The following is a 20,208-nucleotide window of genomic DNA, read 5'->3' on the forward strand; positions in this document are numbered from 1 at the left end:
GCGCTGGGTCCGTTTTGCCGAGCTTGGAGCTTGGATGGGATCAATCTGGGTCCGCCCCTGGTGTCTTTGGGTTGTCGAAACCACTTGGGCGGGGCCATGGAGACAACCATCGCCAGCCTCGGCCAGCGCTCCAACAACTACCCTAGAGCGAGTAACGCATGTGTGGCGTTGTGATGGCGAAATGTAACGGCCTTTGGTGTCATTCAGTGTAAAAGCTATGTAGTATCGGGGAAATTCAATTGATCTCTGTGTTCTCATTGCGGAATCAGGAACCGGTCCTCTGCGTCAGTCTTGTCCCAATTCTCCCAAACAAGTCTCCAATCAACCCCTCCTCCGAAAACGAGAGCCGCATTACTAACTCAGCAACAGCCAACTTTCAGCTTCGGATTCCACCCACCATTCCATTGCTAACCACCACACTCACCGGATATACGCCCCAGCCCCTCCCCTCCTCGAACACCCGTAACTGTACCAGTATATTCCCACCGCCTTCTGATATCCTCCAAAACGGCCAACTATGATGCTACATCGAACCCCTCCCCCTCCTTCTAGATCCCCACTCCACACAGAAATGGCCCCATCTCGCATCAAACCAACGCCAAGTGACGGCCGTCGGCATGCACCTGTTATCCTGTAAGTTAGACCGTAGACCGCTCCCTCCTCCTCACCTTTGCTCGCTATCAGTGCCCGACATTCAGCAATCAAGGAACGCCCAGACGGGCTTTGGTTGGATGGCCGGGACCCGGAACGACGCGGTCCGTCGCCTGTGCCCCTCTTTTGCCGGCCGGCGCTCGGACCAGGAAACAGGAAAGTGTCGTCGTCGGTCGCGCGCGCGTGTTGGAAATCCACCTCGGCCGGTATCCACATTCCGTGGTACGTACTGCACAGAGTCGTAGATGCTGGATTACACGCCGCTGATTCAGCCCAACATACCAACCCACTGTATTGCCTAAGATGGTTGGGAAAACACGCGATGTTTTTTAGCTCCCAGGCACGACGTTTCCTCCGTTCCGCATTTCCGACCACACTCTCTGTTTCAATGTTGGCTGTAGAAGAACTCAACCACGTCCAGCCTTGGCATTTTACCCGTGGTGCCTTCTCAAAGGCGTCAACCGGCTGCTTCAACTAACTTTGCCTTACAGTGACGGTTACCACCACCATCATCATCATCACCATCACCACCCTGCCGCTCCCAGACGCCTCGATCGAATCCTAAGCTGCAACTGGCTGAATAGCCGATATCCCGCAACCCAACATCAAACTGACTGCACTGCCGCCAAGAGCCCTCAACCTGTTGACGTGTGTCGTAGTTCGGGCTCTGACACCCTCTCGGAAAATCGCAACCAATCCGGGCTGTTCTCATCCACACATACATTGCCAGATCTTAGCGGCTCACTTGCACACCTTCTGCCATGTGAATGCCGCAATGTACTCCTATTCCCGTACGACGTGTATGCAGCAGCCGATTGGCCATATCGTATCCCGCCAGCAAAGGATAAGGAGACGTTGCCTACTAAGCTAAATCAGAATCGAGAACTTAGACGGTCTCTAACTAGGGTAGACCAAGTGAGTGAGGAAATCCCTCGTACGCAAACGTAACACTATAGTCAAGAGCAAAGTCATAGTCACAGGCAAGAAATTCCAAGTCAAAGTTGAGTAATTGTCAGGTCAATTTCCTGTTCTGGGACATGGGGTCACCGTTCTGGCCTTGGTCCTCATCAATCGCTGCCTAGGGTATTACCCACTGCATATAAACTATAAAATACTCTCCAAATGCCAGGTACAGACAAGGAGAGCTAGGTTTGAATCATGAAAACCAGATAGTCAAAAGCCATTGCCAATCGTCAAACCCCGTAACGCCGAACCATTTCCCAAATGCTCCCCTTTCTTTTGTGGCAATCTCTGTGCCATACCGTGCCATGAATGCCATCTTTCTTGCTTGCGCCGGGCCATCTAGAGCAGTATGCGTCGGCTCATCAGGTCCCAACATCATGTCGTGTTGGGGATGTACACTCCTCTTTTGGTACACTCAAATCTCGGAACGACTCCGTTCCTCATCGAACAGGCTCCAGCCCGCTCATGTTGTTCTGTGCTCTGTTGGTGGTGTTATAGGCGTGTCGTCATTTTCGCACAATATGCCGCAACCATGACGAGCTCAGCAGTCGTTGGCAACTAAATCACCATGTCTCGGCAATGTATCGGCCCTCCTCCTTCTTGAGCTGCCAGAAGTTGCGAGCCTCCTCGCGCTCCAAGTTGCCCTTGGCCATGGCCACCTCAACAAGCGACTCCTCGACGCCTTCGCCCATGCCTTTGCTACTGCCACAGACAAAGACGCGTCCATCGAGCGAGTTGATGATGTACCAGACCAAGTCTGACTGGTTGAGCACTTCCTCCTGGACATAGCGGCCAGTGCCAGCTCGGCTCTGCACCACACGCTTGACCTCAGACTCGTGCACGCCCCATTCGCCGTTGTAGATCTCGTCTACTAGCGAGTCGCGGATGCCCTGCAGCACCCACACCTTGTTGGCACAGTTGGCCTGCTTCAGGCGACGCTGCACGAAGCCTCGGAAAGGAGCAATACCAACACCAGCACCAATCAGAAGCATAGGGCCGTCCGAGTTGAACTGCTTGGCCAAGGGATTCGCCATCAGGCCCTTGAACATGGGAATGTAGAACTCGGGTGTCTTCTCTCCAGCGTTCTGAGCTCGGATGTACTTGCGAGCCTGTCGCTCAAAGAATCCCGAGCCAACGCCTGTTCGGCAGCCACGCAGCCAGTCAATCGACTCATGAACAGTGACGGCAATCTCAATCAGGCGGCGCTGAGCGTGGTCACGGAGCTGGTAGGACTCGGTGGGGTCATTGGACAGAGAGTAGAAACGAGGCATTAGGGGCTGCAGGACGGAGAGAACCTCGTCCAGAGGAGGGTGGGAGCTTGGGAAGGCGTTAAGGATCTGGGACAAGGTGACCTGAGGACCACCCCGGAAGTCGCAGAAAGCGCTTGAGCCCTCTTTAGAACAGAGGTACATGAGAATCTTCTTCTCGTTGGCTGCGGTGGCATGCTCAGCCAAAACACGAAGAAGTGGCTTGGGAGGAGCGTAGGACTGGATGTCGGTACACCAGGTAAGTAGGTCGCGGCGGGTAGTGATGAGCTCGCGGGGCTTGTCATCACCCCAAACGGTGGGCCAGCGACCCCTGGTGGTTTTCATGAGAACCGGCTTGTCCCGCAGGAAGCGCGGCACCATGAGGGCGTCGAGGATATCCACGACAGAGATGTCACAGTTGGGGGCCATAATGCCAATGGCACCACCAACCTTGAAGTCAAACATCTCCTCGGCGGGGTAGTCAGTGATGTCGAGATCAAAATGATATGTGCGCTTCTCGGCACCGGGCTTGGTCAACTCGCGGGTGCTGTGGATGCGAGCCGGGTAGACGTTGTGAGGAGGGTGAGGTTGAACGAATCGAGGAGGTTGGATGGAAGTGTCGACGGCCGCATAGTCGGGGCCGGGGCATAGGTAGTCCGACTGAGGGGCCGGCTCGGCACCGTCGCCAAGAGAAACGCCCGAGTCGGCGGGGGACACATTGGTTGGTCTGGGAATGGATGTGAATGAGACCGTCTTCTCAGGCATGTCGAGGATGCCGGTCAAGTCGGTGGGGATATCACCAAGCTTGATAGCCAGGGACTTGAAAGCGTCGTTCTCAGGCAGAGGGACATCCTCATAGTCGACATCGCGGCGACGAGAGCCCAAGCAGCATCCGCCAGAGCCACCGCAACAGCGGCCGACGAACTCGGCAGTGGACTCTCCGGTTATACGCTGGATATCGCGGGCGCTCTGGGCAATTAGGCGGGTAGAGGCGCGGCGACGGCGCTCAGGAATGATGGGCTCATCCTCCAGACTATCGGAATCGTCGTCCGAGTAGGTGAGAGAGGGGGCGACGGAGGGGGCGTCAACGCTCAGCAAATCGGCGGGGGAGGCGTCGGCGGGGTTGACGATACCCCCAATGGAGAGCGAGGCGGTAGCGATCATGGCGGGCGGTGGGTGTGGTTGTCGCACACGGATGAGGAGGAGAAGAGGTAGACGGAGGAGTTGTTTTCTGTGTGGCTAGTGGTTGTGGACGTTGAATCCAGCGGCTTTTAGGTGGGTGGCGATGTCAGGTGTGCGAGCATGTCGAGGCAGAACTGCCACAGCAAAGACTGTACAGCAGAGGGCGGGCGAGATGCAGAAGCGAGAGGGAGCACCAGAGGGCAGCTGATGCGATTGATAAGATGAAGGCTCGGCAGAATATAGATTGGTGACCTGGATGGGGGAGGGAGGAGCGAGGGAGCTGCGAGAGTGGGCGTGTTGGAGGTTTAAAAATTAAAGGCAAGAGCCACCACTTGATGCGGGTTGGGGATTCCCAGTCTCTCAATCCCAGTCTCCAATCCCAGTTCCAGGCCCAGTCCCGGGCGTGTGGATTGGAGGGGTGTGGGTGCACTAGGGGGCGTTGCTTAGAGAGGACGCTCAGCACAGTGCGAACAAAAAGGTACGTATCCAGGTGCCATTTTTTTCCGTGTCGGCGTGTCCACCAACCATTACGGGGGCCTGACGTTTGCCATTTTTTGAGCGTGTGAGAGAAACGAGCAGCCAGAGCCCAGGGATCTACAGCCGAGGCCATGTTTCTCGCTGGGACTGGGGCTGTGAGTTTTGGGAGAGAAGACGACGACGACCGGGCTGAGAAACACCACCTCCCGCGGCTATCAGCTGTGAGCCTGAATGTCGTATCTCCTTGCATCTCCTCGCATCTCCTCGCATCTCCTTGTTTCTCTCCGCGAGCGGCACGGCGGCGACCGAGCAGAGAGCCGGAGACGGAGCCCCGGAGCACCGCCCTCCCACCTCTAGAAAAAGAGGCGCGCATTGCGAGCAAAGAGGAGGATAAGGAGGAGAAGGAGGAGCACAACGGAACGCTTCGCACTGCACGCCGTCCACGTGCCCGGTCCCCCCTCGCCGTAGACCGTACAGTTATCCGACTTGGAGTTGATGAGCTGGCCGTTGGCCATTGCCGAGATCACGATGGCCGAACTTCGCTCGCTCTAGCCTCCTTAGTCCGTCTTCCTTTATCGATCCCCGGATCTAGTATCGGGGAGAATTCCTTGGAAGGAACCCTTCGCCGCCCAGACTTCCCCGGTTCTGCCCAGTCCAAGCCCAAGCCCGATAACTCAAGCGTCCACGGAGAGGGAGGGAGGGTGTGGTTTCGCCGGGGCCCAGGGCCATGACTACATACGTACTATGCCATACGTATCCAAGAGGCCCTTGCCCGAAATCCACACGCACACATACGACACACACATACGACACACACATACGACACACACACGCACACACACACACGTAATAAACTCAGATCAGGCGCATTGTCAATTGTCCAAGAGAAACACAATGGGGAAAGTGCACCCATTGACATCCATTGGCATTTGGCACATTTACATCTAATTCACTTTCGGTGGGTAATCAATCACCCGCGCAAAGCCTACTTAACCTTTTCAACCTCGCGATTCAGACACAACCCCAGACGGCCTACTTCGGCATACAGTGCGCATTCAACCCCCAATCACTGTCACACCATTTCTCCGATATCTGTCTGACCAGACAAAGCCATGACATGCCGTTGTCAGTGGATGATCTAATGATTGCCGACCCCCTGACCCGGGCGTTGTCACCCCCGACCCTCCCACTGGCTAAAGCCAAGCCCCCTGGGTTCGATTTCTTTTATCAATCATTAGCCACTGTCAACACGCCTAATCAATCAGTCACCGCCGCCAAATGCCAAACTCCAATCAAGCCATTCGGTACGTGCGCCCGGCATTCTCCACACATCGTCACCAGGCCCAGACTCTCGCTCTTCGACTGCCGCAACCAGTCCCGTCTCGGTGTTTCGGTGCGTCGAGAAGAATCCAAGAGTGGGTGACCGAATGGGCCATCATCATCAGTCACACCTTACATGCGTATCAATCTTGCTGCTCCCCCATCTTTGCTCGCCGCCTTGAATTGCCTCCAATGGCGACCGAACTTTGGCTCCAAGCCCCGGCCCCTAGTCTCCTCCAGAGCAAAAAAAAAACCACCTCAGCGCAGGGAACACAAGCCGCAAGCCACCGCCACCAGCCAACGACCGGCGCCGCCCGGCCAAACCCGACGATACCACACAACGACACGATGTGCACACAATCCCGGCGACAATTGCTTACCCTGACCGGGCTACCGGTACTTAGCACGTCGGCCGTCAATGGTAACTTGACACTAAACCGGCAATACACATTGACCACGAAACGGCGAACATGCTACGTACTGCTCACCCTTGGTATTCCGTTTGGAAACACGCACGTGGGTCGTACGAGCGGCTCAGTTCTCGGTCCGGGCTGAACCCATTTGCACCCCTGTTTCCGAATTTCACCACAATCCAATCCCAATCCACTGCGATCCCTACGGAATACGTACAGTACTGTCAGATACAGTACGGCCGTCGAACGAGGCCAGGCCTCTCCTTTATTTTTGTTGGGTGTGTCAAGCGGTGAGGCTTCAGGTTTCGTGAGGCTCCCTGTCCGAGGATTCGCATGCCAGGGATTTCCAGCGACACGCCCCCCGAAACGCCCCGATCCCCGGAGCTGTGGCCGCGGCTCGGTGGTTCGCAGTCCAGAAGCTAGAGTCAGACCACCGCGGCACCCTCACGAGCCGGCGACCGCGGGGCCATAAGGGAAAGACCACGCAAGGCGGAAGACGGAAATCCGCACGGGCGGTAGACATTGGGGCTTCACCGGCCCCGTCCATTCCGCTCTCGTTCGTTGCTCTTTGGGGATTATCCTCAAAATGCCCCAACGGCCTGCTACCTCAGCCGGCAAAAATTGGGACCGGCGAGGTTTTGGTCGAAACGGCATTGCTTGTCGTGGCCTGCCAGGTCCATTGTCAGGACTACATGTTCTTTTCCTGTTGGCACTTCAATCAAGGTTCGGAAACCCAATCCATGAAACTCAGCCGTAATGCATTCCCCTGCCATATGTAGTACGTAGCCATGCGCTTCAATACTTCTTCCAGCTCCCCAGCTTCCTTCCGGGTCCAGCTCCGGTACCCGAACCGAGCCTTTCCGGGCCCTTGACCCGGCGAAAAGGGGACAGAGCTGCCCAACTCGGCTGCATATTTCCTCGCAACTACGGCACGCGCACGCGCACGCAACGAGGCAGCAAACGTCAAGCATCTTGTGGGAGCGATAGGGCGGCACATAATTGGAATTAGGAGAGGATACAGCACAGTACGGCACAGATCGGCACAGTGCGTGCTGTTGCTGGGGATCCACCGGGTCTCTCTCTGCCTTTCAACCTCAAAGTGCCCTCCCCGCATTGTCCTTTCACACCCCTTCCTGAACCCTTCTCACTTACCGGTGATCTTCTCCATTTTTCCCGACATTGGCTTGGGAATTCTCATTCGGAAGTCCCGACCCGTCGCGACCCGCCCGTGAACGAGATTGCTACGTCTCTAATTCCCCTTCTCTCTCTGCTCCCTGGTCTGATTGAGTGATGGGGTGCGTCGGGTTCATGTCACATGTTCTGTCTAGCCCGCTCTCTCACCCATGTTTGCCCTTCCATGGTACCGCGTAATTAGGACTTTGCAATGTATACGGTACTTTGTCTTGCACTGTGTGCCTCACCTCCAAGTGTCGTTTTGACGTCTCGCCCGTCTTGCGTTTGTGTCACTCGACCAGAACCGCCATCGCGTTGCCCTGCGCCGTCACACCCCCTGGTTGCGTACAGCCCGGTGCTGTTGTGTCCGGCGCACCTGCGATGGCGTGACATTGATTGGGCTTGAAATGCCCCATTGTTATCTCCTTTCCTGTTCTGGGCTTTTCGGGAGCGAGTACGAGCGGCGAGCCGTCTTGTCCGTTTGCCTGTTCTAGTCAGCTTTTGCGACAAGCGGCTACTCGCGCATTTCTCCAGAGCCAGCACGCTCCACCGGGAACCGCCCTGGCCAATCGGATCGTTCCGGTGCCGATGTCTCTGCCACTTATCTGATGCTTCAAATCTTATCAATCCCATCTAATCTTGTTCAATCAATCAAATGGAATGAAAGGGAGAGACAGCACGGTTGGCCTGGACCGCGTCTGGGGAACAAACGCCCCGACTTCGGACCTGGACTCCCACTCCTCGCCTTACATTTCCTTTTTCTATCAATAACAACTCTTGTCGGCATGAATCCCTGAATGCCTAAAACAAGGCTCCACCGCCCATATCTTTGTGCTTCGGCGGAGCTACTGCAACGCGCATGCCGGCGTTTCTGCAGCCTGAGCATGGGAGGGAAGCTGTGGTAGGCTTGAAGCTGGCGAGAGCGCTTGTGACTGGATCGTCTACGCATGGGCACGATGCAGCCAGGAAGATCCGCGAGAGGCTGGCCGGTGTCAGCTTGCGCCTCCGTTTTGTTCGGCTGTTCTTCCAGGGATCGATTCACCGACAAAACGCAATGCATCCCTTCCAAGGCTCTCTTCCCCGGCGGTAGGGGTGAGGGAAATTGTGCTTCCGCGAGTTGACGCTCCGGCGCCAGCCTCCGCCAGTCTACGTGTCTCTTCCGGGATGGACAGGGCCACCAGTCCTGGCCCAAGCCAATGGGTCGGGCAGGAAGCCACGATCTGATAAGATTGATGCGTGTTGCTTTTGTGGAGAGACTGGGGGCCTGGTAATGGAAAACAGGGCTTGATGAGTGCCGGCCTTTCACTAGGGCTCTGTCGCCAAAATCCCCTAGCGTAACGATTCGGCCGCTTCACCAACCTTGTTGATATGAGGTAGCTAGTGTGCTGCGTGTCTCCGTACTTTCATACAGTGCTCCTACTCGACCTTATTCCCCTTGACAGTTTCCCCCTTGTCGACGCCACGGCGCAGGTCACGGCCACAGCAAGAATTCTCATCCTCGGCCTTGTCTAGGTACCGGCGCCCGGATCACCAGACCGGAAAGTCCAATTCCTCCATACGAGTCTGTCCCTCGTCCCTCCGCTGTCGTTGCCGTTGTTGTTGCCGCCATCTAGCAGTCGCCTTGGATGCCTCGGCCTGTTGCTGATCATCCTCGCTTGCATCCAGATATGCCAGGGCGATCCGGATCACGCCAGTCGTCCTGCCATCGCTGCGCAGTTTCTGCCACTCCCCTAATTCAGGGAGCCGCCCCTTCTGAACCAGGCTACGGAGATCAATGTGCAACTCTCCAATTAACTCCAACATCTGCGCTCCCCACACGGACAGTCTTAGGTGATAGAACATTGGCGAATCGTGGACTTCAAACCGAAACTCCTCATTCCTAAACTAGCGTCAGCGTCCATGTGTCATTCGCTTTTCCAGAAGCACAAGGGCTCCCTGTCAAGTTCCCACAATGATGGGCACGCCTCCACTGCCCGGAAGCCTTGGCTTCGCCAATATTTTGACTCACCAAATGGGTTTCGGCGTTGGTCTCCGAATGGATTCACTGCGCTGCACGTCGTGGCCATACCACAGTACGCACGTCAACCCTGAGATGTCGTCATTCAGGTCTGCTTCCCCGACCTTAACAACGAGTCGTTTAATCGTTTCTTTGAGTGAACCGAGTCCTTGTCCTGACGCCGACGGCACGCTCGTCGGCGCCGAGGTTGGTTGACTCGGGCCCAGGAGCTCTGACACATACCCCTTGCTCCGTCTCTTTTCCGCTAGTACTTGACTTGGCAGGGTTTTTCGCAGGCGTCCCAGCCCGTCCGTTGTGTGCCGGGAGAGTCTGGTAGTTACCAGCGTCGCGGGTCGCGGAATACTGGACGAGTCATATCCGGAATCAAGGCTGCTCAACCCTGACACAGATTTCAGTGGAGAAGCGTAATCAAAGGAATCGCCGGTTTTTCCTCTAGCCGAGCTCCCGGTAATGGGGATTGGCGTTGTTGCCTCCTTCTGAGGTTCTTCCCTCGGCACCAAGTTGCGGGACCGCACGTATCCAACAAACTGAGCGGCCGGGCGGTCCGGTACCAAGTCCCACAGCACGACTGGTACTGAGAGAAGCAGCAGTGTTGAGTAGCTGCGGTACACGCCCTCAACACTCACAAATTTTGCTAAAAGTGGAAACTGCTTCAGCCATCGAGCGCAACTTGCGGCGTCCAGGATTTGGTCTTCCTCCAAGGCAACGGTCAGAAGAACATGTGGAGCCTTTCTCTGCCCCTTTTCGTCCATGGCCAACAATGCCTCCAGACGGCTCTCGCTTGAAACATAGCTGTCCCCTTGGACTCTCTGCGAGAGAGTTTCCGGGATGGATCCCGGGATGGCCCGGAAGGAAGCTGAAGAACAAGACTCCTCATCCACAAGCCGACCGAGGGTAATCGATGCGGTGTGTGGGTCTGGCGGAGAGACGATATATGCTGGCGTCTTCCTTGACTCGACCAAGGTACCTTGAGATGACCAACGAGGCGGCGCATGTTTAAGCCGTGTCAAGATCTCGCTGTGGAGCATGGCAGCGGAGAAGGGAGGCTGAGATGCCCATTCATTGAGAACCTCGATCAATGTGTTGGTGAAAGACTGCGGACCCGGCCGAGGAGCCCACGTCTCAAAACCACAAGCAGCAATTGTTTCCTTTATGTTGGTCGGACGCTCAGTGAGGGGTGCGGCACTGGCCCCAGCACAGCAGTCCAGCAGCAAGAGGACATCGCACTTGGCCATTTCGAACAAGGTCTGGATGGCCGACCATTCTACGGTTGCATATGTTCTGTCAGGTTTGCTATCGAGTGGTTAGCTGTGGTCTTGACAAAGGGGGCTTATACAAACCAAGACCAAGTGGACTGCCTGGCTTTGTTTATGACACCATGCCCTGCATAGTATACGAGGAGCAGCATATCCTCTTTCTCATGTTCCTCCACGAAGCTCAGAGCCTTGTGGTTGAGTTTTCGATGAGAGTTTTGTGTTGGGATGAGAAACTGTTCCGTCGAGAACCCATACATGTCCCGGAAGACCTTGCGCAGCTCCTCCATTTCCCACTCTACCTCGAGCTCGTCTTCTTCCCATCGGATCAATAAGACCTGGACTTCTTTGTATCGAGAGTATGCCGAGTTTGGGAAGGCTCGTTTAGCAGCCTGGTAAGAATGAGCATTGCTTTCCATTACGAAAAGAACCTGGTAAGTACCAGTTGGAGATCGTCGACAAAGTGTTGTAGATGTTCCATGTGATGATGGGATTTCGTAGTGTCATGAGTTGGTGGAAGAAGGGAAACATTGGGACTCAGAGAGAGCGAGGTATGAGAGGAAGCACCAGAAGCTTGCTACACGACCGAGTAAGAAGCTGACAACTCCATGGGTTGCCCTTTGATACCTACCACAAACGGGCTGGTGGCGCTCCCACTCAGAGAGCTATGAGAACCATTAAGGTCCGAGTCTTCGAACTTGGCCCCAAGGCACTGGAGTGCGGCCATTTTGAGTGGCCAAGGGGGCTAAGGATTTGGGTCTTGGGTCTGCGAGTTGAAGAGTTGTGCTTGACGGGCGGTTGGTGTTGGCAAATGTGTTTGATATATGAGGCTGTCTATCCTCATTTTCACACACTGGCAACATCCACGGCAGTAATCAACCCCTCTCGCAGGGAGAAAAATTTGCATCGACCTGCAGCTGGTTGCCTTTCCTCCAGTCTTCCGATGCCGATCATGACGACAAGAAGCCGGTGCCTCACCTGAATGGGCTCACTGTCGACCGATAAGATTGGTTGCCTTATCCAATTTAGTTCCATTTTCACGCAAGGCACAATGTAGCTTCAGTCGGTACAGCCCCAATTGATGGGATGCATACGCATCTGGAGCGGGGTTCTCTGGGGTTGACAGGAAAACTTTTTCTCAAGGCGGGCGATTGGGCGGAACGCGCCGTGATGATTGGTGTTTGGGGAGAGTTCGCCTTGAGAAGTCTGGGGAGAAGCTAGGGTTGACGTGGGGGTGCAGTGGGAGTAGGTGACGTGGGAACCACACGAGAGGCTGGCGAACCACGCCGTGATGGTCCGCCATGATGGTCCGCCATGATTGTGCAACAATACTACCAAGCCAGGTTTGTCATTGAAGAGCCTTTCTGCAACCATTCGGTCGTAGTGGGATGCGGTGGCAGACTGCCGACCAAGGGCTAGAACCAGTACATGGGCGCTGTGCCTGGTAAGACAACTCTCAAGTGAAGTGGCAAAGTTGCCCGAATCTAACCACGACTGAGGCTAATTAGCCAAATAACCGCATCACAGGTTGAAACTCATTGCAGTTGCAATTGCAGTTTCGGTAGCTTTGAGTAATTTCGGTGTTGACGGTCGATGTGACGGCATCAGAGGGCAGGGGGTTCAATAGGAGCTCAAGAGGGGTAACGGTCGAAACCTGCGACGTTCCGTGGCGTGGCCAGGAGCGAACGCCCAATGTCAGGCCTTTGAGTCAAGGCTGTTTGATGGCCTGAAGGATCAACCGTCAGTGATTCTGCTCTGCGACTCTTGTGGAGGCGAATATGTGAACTGCTGCAACGGCGACCCGATTCGGCCGTTGTCTGGAGACGGGCAGGGTGAATGAGAAAGACTGGCCGAGAGAGACACAATATTGGAGTCAATAGGTGTCGGGAATCAGCAGCCGAAAAAAAGGTTGTGTCAGCTTGGGCCAGACTTCTGGCTAGATTCCGTCTGATGTGAAGGATTGAGCCAGTCTCCTCGACCTCACCCTACGGCCCGATCCAACGACCCGATCCAGCGTGCCGTGTGTGGGCGGGACGATGCAAATGTAGTTGTGGTCAATTGATGGTGTGGGCGAAACTGTCCAGACGGAGACGAAGCGTGACACAACTCGTGTCGGATAAGGTGAGGTTTTCGCTGCGCCGGTGTGTTGCAGCCAGGTTCCCCGTCTGACCCGCCTCGAATCGGAAACAAGGGCCCAAGATTGTGGGTAGCAGGTTGCAGGTTGCGGGTTGCAGCTGGACTCTGCTGGCTGTCACAAGGCACATGGCGGTGGAGGGGCATGAATGGACGCTGGATGCACAAAGATGAGCCCAAGGGTGGTCATCAACACACGCACCGGCTGCTGTTGGCCACAGAAGGTACCAAAGCGCCGACGGAAGATGGCATTTCCGTTGCTGGGCTGAACGCTAGCCCTGGAAGCCCCGTGTTCCGGCAGACTAACGCTGCGGGAGGAATTCGAGAGTGACCCACCAGGGCCCAGAGCAGGAGAGATCGACGACAGATGACGGAGCGAAATGCCGGGTTGCAGAATGTATCACGTTGCGCGTGTGAGTCGGCGATGATTGAAGACGCAGAGACGGTCTTGAAATTTCCGTGGATGTGGATGTGGAGGAATGGAATTGTGGTGCCTTGCAGCCTTGGCATACCGTTGTTCCTTCCATTTCGCGTCGGAGAAACGTCACAGCAGCCGTTCCGCGAAAATCCTCACAAACTCTAGAACTACCTAATTAGCGGGCTGCCAGAGAGAGAGAGGCAATGGGTTGAGACTCGAGACACTAAATTTAACCTGACATACGTCATTTCTCTTAGTCGGGATGATCGAACCAAATCTCATTCTAATCCCGACCCGACGGTCACGCTGGTGGTGGTGCACAACAGAAGACGGAAACATCCTACGTACCACCCGACGCCTCTCCTCGGGACATGGCGCTTCCTACCAACATTGTCGGCACTACTCCGTACGTAAGGCACCTATGCACCAAAAGATCATCGGAAGATCCTTCTCCGCTGCGAGCCCTAATCTCGTCTTTGTCCCTGAACGGCCGCGCATTGGCTCGTTTTCACGGATGCCGGCCGCTCCTCCAACCACCGAGGGAGGCTAAGATCCGGAGGTGGCACATCCCGAGCGCGCTCCTGTGGCCCAGCCAGTTTCAGACGGCGCATCACACGCTCAGCGTCGCTCCAGCTCCCCTAGTACGCATAGGGCTCCTTGCTACTTGTCAAAAGCATGTCGTATCCCACCATCTTGGGTATAGCTTCCCGTAGTGTTGCTCTATCTCGCCGGCTTTGCGTTCCTCAGCCGCTTGTTTGTTTCATTCCCATCCTGCTAACACCGAAGGCAATCCAGTTCCCGGTCTGCGACCGCTCCTCTGGTCTTGGTAGCAAGCCCTAGTTTGTCTCACGTGCTAGAACACACCCAAGAATATCACCGACGGCTGATCATTGAGCGGAGTTCTTTTGAGAGACATCTGTTTACTCTTTGAGAACAAGACGCTACCCCTTCCCTAGACTGAGACACTTTCTCTAGTGGCATCCGCAGTCGACGCTTTATATCATCCACCTGCACCCTGTCTTCAACGAAAGAAATCTCTGAATACTCACGACGGAAACTGGACGAACATCGTCCTGGTCTTCTATCCACCTTTGTTTATCTTTTGAGTCGGCTCCTTGACAGGGCGGGACTCACCAACACTTCAACATGGAGAACGGTTCAACAATTGTCTCGTCGCCGGTCAACCTCGACCTACAACTCCCCCATGTCGTTAGCGGAGGAAAGCGAGCCAGTTACTATGTTGCTGTCGCCTTTATCCTGTTCGCCGCATGGTTGATCCAGTCGAGAAAACAGTCAGCCAAGATCGAAGTTCCACTCTACAAAGCGTCCAAAACGAAGTGGATATTCGATGCCGAGACTTTGATCAAGGACAGCTACGGCAAGGTCAGCTTATTACAGTTCTCACTGTAATACACGTCGCTGACCCTACAATAGTTCCGGGACCGTGTATATCAAATCAAAAGCACTGAGGGCGTCCAAGTCCTTGTACCCGCAAAACTCCTCGGAGAGCTTAAAGGGTTGCCAGAGGATGTACTCAGTGCTACCGAGGCGGTTTCCGAGGTAATTACCACTGTCTGCCGAAACTGCTCAGCGCCCCATATGCTCACGCTCAATAGGCCCTTCAAAGCAAGTACACCAAGTTTTCGGCTGGACGCAATGGCGACCTGTTGTCCCTTCTGGTGCGGACCAAGTTGACTCAGAACCTGACTCGGGTTGTACCTCGAATGAAGGCTGAGTTGGAACACATCATCGCAACGGAGTTCCCATCCTGCGAAGACTGGACCCCAGTGAAATGGCAACCCTTCAGCCTCCGAGTCATCTCTCGTCTCAGTGGGCACGCCTTTGTCGGTCCTGCACTGAGTCGCGATGAGAAGTGGATGGATACCAGCATCCAATTCGCCGTCCACGTCTTCACTGCTTGCATCAAGCTTCAATTCTTCCCCGAATGGGCCCGTCCGGTTGGCCAGTACTTCGTTTCCGAGTTGGGACAAATTCGAAAGGACATCGAGATCGCCAAGGGGATGCTCAAGCCCATTTTTGAGCAACGGCTACGCGATATGGAAACACCCACCAGCGAGGATGCACCTGACGACATGATCCAGTGGCTCATCGACACATTGCCAGAGGAGGACAAGGGGGATCTTCAGACACAAGCCGAGTTGCAGCTAATTCTGGCTGCGGCATCCATCCATACTACGAACAACCTACTTTGCGAGTGTATTTCCGATCTGGCAACGTACCCCGAGTTCCAAGACGAGCTGCGAGAGGAGGCATACCAGATTCTCGAGGTAGAGGGAGGGTGGGCTCGGAAGGAGAGCATGGCGAAGTTGAAGAAGTTGGACAGCTTCATGCGAGAAGTCCAACGCTTGCGCGGAAACATTAGTAAGTCTCATTATACCTAAGGGCTCATCGGGCACTAACCAGTGCACAGTTTCCTTCATCCGCAAAGTCATGAAGCCCATTTCCCTCTCTGACGGTACTCAACTCCCGGCTGGTACCAGCGTCATCGCACCGCAGGCCGGCATCTCTCACGACGAACGCTACTTCCCTGACCCTGAGCGTTTCGATGCCCTGCGCTTCTACCGCCTGCGCCAGGAGTCCGACGAAGCAAGTAACAGGTGGCAGTTTACGTCCCTGAATAACACCAACATTAACTTCGGCGCTGGCAAGCATGCCTGCCCTGGTCGTTTCTTTGCCAGTAACGAGGTCAAGCTTATTCTCGCTTATTTGCTCATCAACTATGATATTCGGCTAAAGAAGGGCGAGGAGCGGCCGAAGGGCATGGCGATGGTTATGACCAAGGCACCATGTCAAAACACGGAGCTCGAGTTTCGGCGTCGATCATTAGGGGTTTAGCTCAAAGATTAGTGGGAATAAGCCGGCCTATTTGCTTTTGTATATACCCGCAAATGCGTACATAATTAATGAAAGCATCACGTCTTAAACAACAGCATTTAATTCTCGTAATGGATGAGGAGATTACAGGACTACGAAAGTTAGAAGTTAAATCACTTTCAGAATACAATAACAATAAAAAACGCGAGTGTGGGGTTTTCGTCGCAGATGTTGCTTTGTTTCGTCCGAAACGGACACCAGACAGGTTTCACCATTGATCGACAGGATTCACGGGCTTCACATTATGGTTAGAGGTGCTGCGACAACCTTGATACAAATCTTGATGTAATTTTAAACCAAAGAATTCATTACTCAAGTACTCGACTATAGCGTAAACAGGGTACAGCAAAAAAAGACTCCGGGCGTGGCAATCATATGGGTATAAAAGTCGTGGAACGCGCAGACGTGACCGGTGACTGTGCCGTAGCGTCGCATCTCTTTGCTGATCGACTGGCGAATGGGGGCGAGGAGGTTCTTTTGGACAAACACGATTGAGATCCTTTTTTAGATTTGGCCATTACGCCAAAGAATAACATATGTACAGATCCAACCCACCCGGAACGCCCCTCGCCGTTGTGAAGAAGCCGTCAACCATTTCCCTGATGCACAAGCTGTAAGACGCACATGAATCTACCGGGAATCGTGAGAAACCTGGGAAAACAGCAACCAAAGCAGACCATCTCATCCAAACCAACTGGCAGCCAGTTTAGGACTTGTAGCGAGTGTACTCGCCGGCAACCAAACAATGGTCACGCTCGAAAGGTTCTAGAGAAAGGTGGGTTAGTCTGGATCAATAGGCTTTGCGGGATTGAGGCAGTATAGCTTACCCAGAGTCAGCTGGAACTTGGGCTTGATAGCCTCAGCACGCATCTTCTGCACCTCGTTGGCGAAGACCTCGGCGGCGGGAGCAGTGCTGTCGATACAGTTGGCCTTGATGGAGATGAGGATACCACCGCCGACCTTGAGGAACCACTGTGCGTTCATAGCGACGATACGGGCCTGATCGGGCTGAGCAACATCGGCAAAGATGACATCGACCATGGGGACGATCATGCGGTAACGGGCAGGCTGGCGGGCGTCCTCAACGATGGGGACGACGTTGGGTCGCTTTGAGGCCATAGTGATAAGATCACGACCGGATCGGGAAGAGAACTCGACGGCGTAAACGTAGCCAGTAGGGCCAACGATATCGGAAACGTGAGAGACGGAGGTACCAGAGGCACCACCAAGGTAGAGCACGCGAGAGCCAGGCTTGACATAGATCTCATCAGCACCACCGGCGATAGCAGCGCAAAGCTTGCTTCGGAAGGGGTTCCACATGCGGTACTCGATCTTGGTGGTGGTGGTGGTGCCGTCGTCGTTCTGAACCGACTCGTCGACAGAAATGCGCTTCTCGCCGTAGACAGACTCGCCAGGGGCCATGTTGCGGGTGGCAAGACCATCCTCCTTGCCTCCACGGACAACGAAGACTCCGGCGTGACGGTGAGGCTCCTGTGAAGAAAAAGTCAGCGCAAAGCTTTCGTACGAGGTCAAGAAGAATCCAGGAACTTACAACAATGACCTTGGCACCGCCCTTGGCACCAGCGCCGCCGCGAGCACCACCGCGACCGCCTCGGCCGCCTCGATCACCGAAACCACCGCGACCTCCACCACGACCGCCGCCACGGCCACCACGATCACCAAAGCCACCACGGCCACCACCTTCGCAACAGTCAGCTCAATTCCAATGTCAATAGCACGGCAGCGCAGTCTCTCGTACCTCGGCCACCACCGCGACCACCGAAGCCGCCACGGCCACCTCGATCACCGAAACCACCACGGCCTCCGCGAGCGCCGCCACGACCACCACCACCTCGGGGAGTGAAAGGAGCCATGATATCAGGAATTTGTCGGAATTGAAGGGGATTGAAGGAGTAGGATGCGACAAGAAGTCTTGATCCGAGTTAAGACGATAGGAACGAGATTGTCGAATGTGCTGTCGGTCCTTGGATCAAGTCCAACCTTGTCTTGTGTAGCCTTGCCGGGTGGACGCTGGGCCTTGGGAGACTCTGGAGAAGAAATTTTTGAAGCTCTATGAAGCTAAGGCCCACTTTTGCCACTGATAGTTTCTCCGGTTCCGAAACCGATCCGGAAGGGTCCACGCAGAGGTGAGATGCATGAAGTCACGTGGCGATAGCGACAGCAGGGGTCAGGTGACCCGATGCACAACCAGCCAAAGCTGTATGTGCCTGCGAACACGATGGACACGGAAGAAAAACCATTGAAACTATTCTTTTGCAATTAAATAGAATGAAGTTCCTTGTTTTAAATTTTCTTGAATTTTCTGACTATTTTACTCGACTTTTGGGGTGCAGTTTTGCCGTTCTTCATAGCAGGGCAGCCTAACCCTAACACTCCTCCAAACGAGTAAGCGAGCTTGTGCTCGACTGTTAGGGCAAAAGTTCAGAATTTCTCAACTTCAGCCCGCCGAACCCACGTCGACGCCGAAACCATCACCACACCCAACGCCGCCGAGATGGTGAGTCCATACCCCCCGTGCCCTGCGACGAGATGCAAGAGAAGGAGATTGCACGTGCGAACTTGAATGCCAATTCATGCTCGCCGTCGGCAATGACGTCCCGCCATTGTGGTCGTCGGGCAATATTGGAGTATTTTCGCTCCTGGAGCATCAACGACTGACTCCTTGCCGGAAATAGGTTCGATACGCTGCCCAGGAGATCCTCCCCGAGAAGTCGGCCCGCGCCCGCGGTGCCTACCTCCGAGTGTCCTTCAAGAACACTCGTGAGACCGCCCAGGCCATCAACGGATGGAAGCTGCAGCGCGCTGTTGCTTTCCTCGAGAATGTGAAGGAGCACAAGGAGGCCGTCCCCATGCGACGATACGCCGGCAGCACCGGACGAACCGCCCAAGGTACGACGCGATAATGAAATCCCCTGTTCGCGATGGAAGCAGAGTCCCAGATTATATGCGTGGATATGTGGCAAGGACACGAGTGCTGATGGGATTTTCCTCGAACAGGCAAGCAGTTCGGTGTTTCCAAGGCCCGCTGGCCCATCAAGTCCGCCGAGTTCCTCCTCGGTCTCCTCAAGAACGCTGAGGCCAACGCCGATGCCAAGGGTCTCGACACCGGTGCCCTGGTCGTCAAGCACATCCAGGTCAACCAGGCCCCCAAGCAGCGAAGGCGAACGTACCGTGCCCACGGTCGCGTATGTTGAATCCACCCCCCGGGAGATCCTCTCTCGAAGCATGGACATGCTGACCTCTCGTGCTATAGATCAACCCTTACATGTCGAACCCCTGCCACATCGAGCTCATCCTGACCGAGGCTGAGGAGGTTGTCCAGAAGTCCGATGCCGTTGTCGGCCGTGAGCACCTTAGCTCTCGCCAGCGTGGTGCCCGCATCCGCAAGGCTCTTACTGAGGCGTAAAGCGCTGGGGACTGAACTGTTTTGGTTTTTCGGGGCGGTTCGTGGCTTTTCATCATCTGGTGTATGGCAGGCTACGGTGAGCATGGCATTAAAGGGAAACGCATGCAAAAGTTCGCAAGGATTTCTTGACGAAATAAAATCAAATAAGTCCTCTTTAAAACCCATGGGTGCCACCGTATCGTCGTGACCTTGATTGGGTTGTCACAGGCGGCTTGGGCATTGGAAGTCTCACCTCCTTGGCCAAACCCCATGTATCTATCTACTCCTGCCTTCTCGGTTGAACTCATGAATTCACGCTCGAAACCTTCGATCTCCTACGCGTCTCCCTGAGCGACGTTACCATTACCACAAGGTACTCTGAGATCGCACAACTCCACACAAAATCACCCAATGGACTAAACCAACTTGTCCGATCCCATAATATCCTCACTTCATTAACATCGAGTAAGTAACTAGCTAGCTCAAGACGCATCGTCTCGTCGAATGTCCCACGATTTTTTTTCTTCCCCATGGGCGCGTTGCCGTAAACACCCCATATCCCAAACTCATACAGATCCAAAGCCACCGAAATTGCCGTATCGAAGACCGATCCCATTGCCCTTCAAGGGCGGTTCGTCCCATTTCCTAGTTGTCCATAAT

The 20,208-nt window shown here is 54.8% G+C and overlaps 8 protein-coding genes across 8 annotated transcripts; 4 read left to right on the plus strand and 4 right to left on the minus strand.

Annotated features, from left to right (window-relative positions):
• Positions 1-2,177: 2,177 nt before the first annotated feature.
• On the minus strand, positions 2,178-4,025 carry BGZ61DRAFT_499535 (uncharacterized protein; the record flags this gene model as incomplete). Its single annotated transcript, XM_046251418.1, has 1 exon — positions 2,178-4,025. One exon carries the CDS (start codon positions 4,023-4,025, stop codon positions 2,178-2,180), a length of 1,848 nt encoding a protein of 615 aa, XP_046096247.1.
• Positions 4,026-4,651: 626 nt separating this feature from the next.
• BGZ61DRAFT_485410 (uncharacterized protein) lies at positions 4,652-5,251 on the plus strand (the record flags this gene model as incomplete). Its single annotated transcript, XM_046249707.1, has 1 exon — positions 4,652-5,251. The coding sequence occupies one exon, from the start codon at positions 4,652-4,654 to the stop codon at positions 5,249-5,251; it is 600 nt and encodes a 199-aa protein (XP_046096248.1).
• Positions 5,252-7,210: 1,959 nt separating this feature from the next.
• BGZ61DRAFT_463919 (uncharacterized protein) lies at positions 7,211-8,006 on the minus strand. The gene has a single exon (XM_046247450.1). It carries the CDS (start codon positions 7,817-7,819, stop codon positions 7,625-7,627), a length of 195 nt encoding a protein of 64 aa, XP_046096249.1. The 5' UTR covers positions 7,820-8,006; the 3' UTR covers positions 7,211-7,624.
• Positions 8,007-8,719: 713 nt separating this feature from the next.
• Positions 8,720-11,275, minus strand: BGZ61DRAFT_149318 (uncharacterized protein). Its single transcript, XM_046237351.1, has 4 exons — positions 11,139-11,275; positions 10,784-11,088; positions 9,435-10,736; positions 8,720-9,305 (listed from the first exon to the last, which is right to left on the minus strand). Exons 1-4 carry the CDS (start codon positions 11,175-11,177, stop codon positions 8,954-8,956), a joined length of 1,998 nt encoding a protein of 665 aa, XP_046096250.1. The 5' UTR covers positions 11,178-11,275; the 3' UTR covers positions 8,720-8,953.
• Positions 11,276-13,479: 2,204 nt separating this feature from the next.
• BGZ61DRAFT_149309 (uncharacterized protein) lies at positions 13,480-14,286 on the plus strand. The gene is made up of 2 exons (XM_046237350.1): positions 13,480-13,944; positions 14,043-14,286. The coding sequence occupies exons 1-2, from the start codon at positions 13,619-13,621 to the stop codon at positions 14,176-14,178; spliced, it is 462 nt and encodes a 153-aa protein (XP_046096251.1). The 5' UTR covers positions 13,480-13,618; the 3' UTR covers positions 14,179-14,286.
• Positions 14,287-14,393: 107 nt separating this feature from the next.
• BGZ61DRAFT_369038 (cytochrome P450) lies at positions 14,394-16,103 on the plus strand (the record flags this gene model as incomplete). Its single annotated transcript, XM_046241932.1, has 4 exons — positions 14,394-14,630; positions 14,682-14,807; positions 14,864-15,629; positions 15,679-16,103. 4 exons carry the CDS (start codon positions 14,394-14,396, stop codon positions 16,101-16,103), a joined length of 1,554 nt encoding a protein of 517 aa, XP_046096252.1.
• Positions 16,104-16,399: 296 nt separating this feature from the next.
• On the minus strand, positions 16,400-17,793 carry BGZ61DRAFT_463926 (Fibrillarin). Its single transcript, XM_046247451.1, has 3 exons — positions 17,695-17,793; positions 16,970-17,633; positions 16,400-16,907 (listed from the first exon to the last, which is right to left on the minus strand). The coding sequence occupies exons 2-3, from the start codon at positions 17,562-17,564 to the stop codon at positions 16,849-16,851; spliced, it is 654 nt and encodes a 217-aa protein (XP_046096253.1). The 5' UTR covers positions 17,565-17,633; positions 17,695-17,793; the 3' UTR covers positions 16,400-16,848.
• Positions 17,794-18,657: 864 nt separating this feature from the next.
• Positions 18,658-19,569, plus strand: BGZ61DRAFT_499539 (60S ribosomal protein L17; the record flags this gene model as incomplete). Its single annotated transcript, XM_046251419.1, has 4 exons — positions 18,658-18,660; positions 18,839-19,052; positions 19,161-19,348; positions 19,417-19,569. The coding sequence occupies 4 exons, from the start codon at positions 18,658-18,660 to the stop codon at positions 19,567-19,569; spliced, it is 558 nt and encodes a 185-aa protein (XP_046096254.1).
• Between the last annotated feature and the right edge of the window lie 639 nt (positions 19,570-20,208).

This window comes from Ilyonectria robusta (assembly GCF_021365365.1).
Source record: "Ilyonectria robusta strain PMI_751 chromosome Unknown BGZ61scaffold_36, whole genome shotgun sequence".
In the NCBI taxonomy this organism is placed as follows: Eukaryota; Fungi; Ascomycota; class Sordariomycetes; order Hypocreales; family Nectriaceae; genus Ilyonectria; species Ilyonectria robusta.

Excerpts from the sequence above, each read along its gene's own strand:
- BGZ61DRAFT_463919 (XM_046247450.1), bottom strand. The coding sequence starts at position 7,819 with ATGTCACGCCATCGCAGGTGCGCCGGACACAACAGCACCGGGCTGTAC.
- BGZ61DRAFT_149318 (XM_046237351.1), bottom strand. The coding sequence starts at position 11,177 with ATGGAACATCTACAACACTTTGTCGACGATCTCCAACTG. Across the intron at positions 10,737-10,783 it reads AGGCAGTCCACTTGGTCTTG|CAAACCTGACAGAACATATG; the intron begins GTTTGTATAAGC and ends ACCACTCGATAG. Across the intron at positions 9,306-9,434 it reads CCAACGCCGAAACCCATTTG|GAATGAGGAGTTTCGGTTTG; the intron begins GTGAGTCAAAAT and ends ACGCTAGTTTAG.
- BGZ61DRAFT_149309 (XM_046237350.1), top strand. The coding sequence starts at position 13,619 with ATGGCGCTTCCTACCAACATTGTCGGCACTACTCCGTACGTAAGGCAC. Across the intron at positions 13,945-14,042 it reads GTCGTATCCCACCATCTTGG|TTCCCGGTCTGCGACCGCTC; the intron begins GTATAGCTTCCC and ends AAGGCAATCCAG.
- BGZ61DRAFT_463926 (XM_046247451.1), bottom strand. The coding sequence starts at position 17,564 with ATGGCCCCTGGCGAGTCTGTCTACGGCGAGAAGCGCATTTCTGTCGAC. Across the intron at positions 16,908-16,969 it reads CAAGTTCCAGCTGACTCTGG|AACCTTTCGAGCGTGACCAT; the intron begins GTAAGCTATACT and ends ACCTTTCTCTAG.